The sequence below is a fragment of the Pyxicephalus adspersus genome, chromosome 8 (assembly GCF_032062135.1).
Source record: "Pyxicephalus adspersus chromosome 8, UCB_Pads_2.0, whole genome shotgun sequence".
In the NCBI taxonomy this organism is placed as follows: domain Eukaryota; kingdom Metazoa; phylum Chordata; class Amphibia; order Anura; family Pyxicephalidae; genus Pyxicephalus; species Pyxicephalus adspersus.
Window position 1 is genome coordinate 20,925,849 of NC_092865.1, and position 5,697 is coordinate 20,931,545.

Sequence of the window (5,697 nt, forward strand, 5' to 3'; positions counted from 1 at the left end):
CTTTATAACCAGACAAGTACAAAGTCAAGGAGAATGCAACCGTGAAAAAGGAATGTTTCTAAATTTTGGCTTCTATAACAGACAAATGAGTTATCCGCTGCTCGTATTGTGTACGGTTTTACTCTTCTCCACATCAATCCTCGATTCTTTTGTGAGCTGGTGGCACCCAGCTGAATGCAGCATGCTCCTTGTGCCCAGGATGCAGGGAACAGGGAGAGATTTCTTCAGAAATAAATAAAGGTTATTTGGAGGAAGACACAATTTCTTTTTTGAGGCAAATTGCAAGAGCCAACAATGTGTTTCATTTTAAACACTATGGAGCTTATTTAATGAAGAAGTGCCAAGAAAAGCTAACAGCATCTATACTCCAGGATATTTAGGATGCAGCATATACTAAAGATCACCCCCATTACTGTGCACTGAATTGTTTTCCTGTCAGCTAACTTGGGCCACAGCACTGCAACCAAATCACAATTCCATAAAATGTGGAATGTGGGAGTGAAAATAAACATGTATTGTGTAAATTGTACACAAATCTGCACACCATCTTCTGCCTTTGCTCAAGCTACTTTATTTTTAGGATGCTGGTTATTATATCCCTGAGGACATAAGGGTTCAATTTTAAATTACTCGTCACTGGGCAGAACAATTGGTTTAGTGGTTAGCACTCTGGCTTTTGCAGTGCTAGGTCACAGATTCAAATCTCAGCCAGGACACAATCTGCATGGAGTTTATATGTTCTCCCCATGTTCGCATGTGGTTCCTCTGGGCACTTGCGTTTTCTCCCACATTCCAAATAAAAATACAAAAACATGCAGTTAGGGTAATGACTTTAGTTAAAATTAATCACTGAACTCTGACAATCTTTATTTTTAAACTAAGTGCTGCTTAATAACAGGAAAAATATGGTCGATTACATCGGTCCTGTCCAATAATAACATTAGAATATTTTCACTTTCCCTTAATAGACGTTCACTTGCTGACCTGTAACAGTCAGTACAGAGTGCCTTGAATTAGAGTTTTAAATAGAGTTTTGAATAAAGTGAAGAAAAGTTGGTCGAGTGGTATTACTTTTCTGATCACCAACGTATGTCTTTATAAATTTAAGCTTGAGCTATGGAGCCCTGTATGCAATTGTTTCTTTCAGAGAAGCAGCCTAGTAAAGGCTTTATAAACACATTAAGAAAATGTAAACTCAGGTTTAAAAAAAAATAGGTATTTTGAAGAAAAAGATATTTTTGATACACTGCCTACTGTACATCTGAAAGACAGTGTAGAATTTTGGCACCTGTAATATGAAAAGGATGGAGATGGAGATGGGGCTGGGATGATTTATGTAGACCACACAAAGAGTTTGTGGCTGACCAGTGGCACAACTGAAAGATGACCTGCAGAAGATGTCAGTGGTCTTGGACAGAGGAAGACCATGGAAGAAAACAGTTTGTAGACCTGGGATACAACCACCTGCACACAAGTGTCTGAGATGCAAACTAACATCGACAAAGGTTAACAAATACACAGCCATCTTGGTAGGGCAGGTTGATATAGCATAGCTCCTGGCCATGCATTTAGGATTTCATTCCCAGCCGCCAGCTATGCCAGGAGCATACACTGGGCCGTGCACAGGTCTTCCTCTAGTTCCCGTTTAAATAAATGTTTCACAGTCCAGGACATAGATCAAGGTGAACAGTAGACTCCAGACAAGTTTCACCCATTTGCCTGACCCATTCTTTGACAGAGAATAGGGGATAGGGCAGGACCTGCATTGAGAATGGAATTTTAGAGAGGGTCATCAACCACTTTTGGGGGTTAAGCGCCTTATTAAAGTGGTGCAAAAGAACTTGGGGTCATTTTTGGATGAACACTGGAAACTACAATAACAGAAACAGACCCAATTATCAAGTTTTAGAGTAGTTTATCTAAACTAGAAAATGTTTTACTTTTCCTATGCAAAGACTGAGGCAACTTAGAAGTAATAACTGGGTATTATTAGGCATAAAGTAATTTATCCTGTGCTGGGAATCCTCTTATTTTCAACGCATTTAAACTGATGTGCTAAAAGTAGACCTGCTAAAAGATTAAACTGTTCAGCAACATTAAAGAGGTCAGTAGTTTTGCACGTAATGAGCCACAGAATAACTTGCGGTTCATTCAATTTAAATTTTAAGGCAGATAAAAGCTGGGAGTAGGAGTAGAATAACAACATGTGACCCCTACATGCACATAAGTTTTTAATATCTGAGAAATAGCTAAAAGGTTTAAACAACAAAAGAAAAGGCGGTATTCAAGTATTAACAAAAAAATATATAGAAAATTTGAGTTGATATTAATAGCTAAAAGTTGTTTGGGGTTAATGTTTAACTTTCAAAGACATAAGATTCTGGCATCAGCATATCACACTTCATTTCAAACTTTGAAACTAAGAATTAAAGAATAAAACTTCTGCAAGGACACATACTGTGTGAAAAAACATAAAGCCAATAACTCCAGTATTCTAATAAAGAATCAGCAGCTGTCCTGTATCCAAGTGAATTGATTTTTGACGAACTGGAAGAATAATGGAGATTTGGTTTTGACATTTACCGTGGATACCTCACACAGTGACCTCCAATTACAACAGACAAGGTTAAAAGATACAATATGTTACACAGTAGCAGCATAATCCACAACTGCTCAAAAATGAATGGGCAGCAGATCCCAAAATAAAAGTTGTTATACACCAAGTTGGTTTAAACGTTAAAAGCAAAGAATTACTGACACACCACTAGATATGGATCTTGCTAAACTCATGTGTCTGCAAAAGAAGCTGGAGGAATGCCACAATAAATGAAAATTAAGTGTATTTCCCAAGGGTCTATTCTGTGAATACAGATTGGAAGGAGACAGGCAATGGATGTGTTCAGGAAGCAGGTGAGAAGAATGGGTTATCCAGCTGGTGTGTGGCTATGCTCCAAGTACACTGCTGGTACAGAGGAGGCAGTCAGGGCTGGGGGGACACAGCTGGCATACTGCAGATTAGTGCTCAGTGAGCTCAGTGCAGCATTGACGGGAGCAGACATGTATCACACTCTGATTTGAAAAGGAGACAGAGCGGATTGTGGAATGTGTCCTCAGTGCAGCCGGAGACACACAAATAGGCAGCAGCTTGCTGGGACTGTACATAATAAGCCTGGACCGATCTACAGCCACATTAATTAAAGACAGACATGATTTCCAGACAAAGTTATTTCATCTCAACTAAACTACTGGGAGAATTATTTCTGCAACAGATCAATGTTCCTTCTACAAATTATATTACAGGGTTTCACCAAAACAACCCAAAAACCAAAAAAAAATTTCAGATAACATTAATGAAATAAGTAATCAACTAAAACAGTCTGCCATGTTTTATATGCTAAATTGACTGCAGAAGAATAGTGGCAATACTGGTAAGAGGAAAGAAAGAATCACCCATCTGACAGTTTATGGCGGGTCTGACCAATGAGGAGGTCTGTTGTGGTAGGCAGGTGCCAGTTGGTGGTCAGACTTTAAAGTGGAACAATGCTGACAGATCATAAAATGTGCCATCTCTGAACTCATTCTAAAAAAAGACAATTTGCTCCTGACTGTGAAATCTGTTCTTTTATAGCTTCAGACATTTTGACTTGACGGTATGAAGGGGCCATGGTATCCATGGCATGATTCCGGCCATCATAAAACAGACATGCATACCACCAGCGTTCATTAATTCTTTGTTTGGCGGCTGAAGGCCACACAGTCCACAATTATTCAGAAACCTAGTGATGATTATATAAATTGTGGAAAATTTTGATTTTTGGCCATATGATGGACTGCTTAAATCTGCTACAAAGATCCTTGGTTGTTTATCAGAATGTTAGCAGCTTGCTGGGGAGCTAAAGTTATCTCACAGCTCAGAAAAATGTCAACAGCATACAAAAAAAAAAAGATCAGCATTAAATATTATATAAAAAGGTCTACCTGATTTTAGAATTACAGGTCATTTCATTCTCTGGGTAATGAATGTCTACAGCATCCTGGATAACCGTACCATACTCATAGACCTTAATCTTCTTCGTCACACCAGCAATGGCAAAGTAATCACAGTCTCGGTCAAACTCTATGCTGCAATAAAAAAAAAAAAAAAAAAAAAGGGTTATAAAATGTAAAAAGATTTGGCAAAACTGAATACACAAAATGTCAATATAGGCTTTTTAAAATGTTTATTTTCGTATTACAAATTATTAGCTGTGCATATCACTGCACCACACCAAGGTCCTTATTTCACTTGTTAAAAGGCACACAAACTTTTTTTTTTTTTAAAAAACGTTAGTTTGCATGATGCAATTTTCAAGCCCCCCTCCCCCCTCCTCCAAATAAGCCACTGATAGAGTAACCATATCCAGTTCATCCTGGTCATCAGGACCCAGTGACCCGTCCTGGAACTGTATTTGTCCCTGGTTTGACAGATCAGAGCTGACAAATATAAGCTGACTGTAAGACTTTACATGAGCTCACAGCGCCATCTACTGGTGGTCAGAAATAATGCACAAAAGAATTTCAGTGCAAATGATCCACTATAGCCAGCTCAAATGTACAAAATAACTTTAACCTGTAGAGTGTGTGAGCGTGAGTGAGTGTGAACACTCTTAAATACAAGTTTAAAAAAACGAACCGGTTATTCACTTTTTTGGCAGTTTATTTATTTTAGGCATTTCTTTTGATTACTGTTTAAAAGTTATTGCAGCATTTTGTTTCCTAGCCTTAAATTTGAGTCAATTTATCTTTCCTGTTCAAGACATTGTAGGTGATTTGGGAGGGAAAGGGGACCCTTCAATCACCGATATAAGACACCAGCAACCAGAGATACACATTGTTTTTATTTACTTAGCCAACAAAAAGCATTTTGAAAGGTACAGTAAGGCAAAACCACTGAATAACACAATATAATAGCCTTGGTATAGTAAAACTAAAAGAGAAAGGTATTTCTTTTACACATTAACACACATGATAAGTTGTACAACACACTGAGGTCCTACAGATGCATATCCTAAAATATAACAAATAATTTGACATTGCCCTAAAAGTTATAAAAGACCTATTTTGTGGATTTACCTTTTATAACAATAGTACATTCGAATTATATCCTGCTGTTGCATTTCTTTTTTTAAAGTAAATCGTAATGTCTCACATGCTCTCCCCTAGTTTACTACTGGGGATGTGGTCCTATCCCTGTATATTCCCAATTTCTTTCTCTCCCCCTCCCACTCACTGTCCTTACAGATGAGGAGGCTGATTCAGCAGAGCTCTGAACAGTTCATATGAAAAAGAGTTTGTCTTGCAGCAAAAATTCAGCATCAGATTGCTGAAGATTTATATCCCTTCTGCCTGTAACGTGTGTGAGTAGGCAATACAGGAATATATAAAAGGATAAAGAAGCTTAAAATGTATAAGGAAAAAAAAAAAGTAGAATTTATACATATGTATGGAATAAAATTGCAAAAACTCATCAGTCTGAACATTTCTGAGAAAGGTTTGATGAAAGAGGAAGCACTGGGCTATGCTAATCACAACTGTCATCAGATACAGATTATCCGTAGGTTGTCATATCCTGGCCCAGAGACACTGGACACTTGAGTGCATTAACAGAAAGTCATAACAGTTAACATGGATAACCTTAAGCCAGATGTTATAAATAAT

At 37.8% G+C, this 5,697-nt stretch overlaps 1 protein-coding gene across 1 annotated transcript in view; it reads right to left on the minus strand.

Moving 5' to 3' along the window:
* Positions 1 to 5,697, minus strand: part of COP1 (COP1 E3 ubiquitin ligase) — a 129,053-nt gene that overhangs the window by 65,865 nt on the left and 57,491 nt on the right. The window contains exon 12 of the mRNA XM_072419732.1: positions 3,979 to 4,122. Coding sequence (XP_072275833.1) covers positions 3,979 to 4,122 — 144 coding nt within the window. The remainder of the gene's footprint in view (positions 1 to 3,978; positions 4,123 to 5,697) is intronic.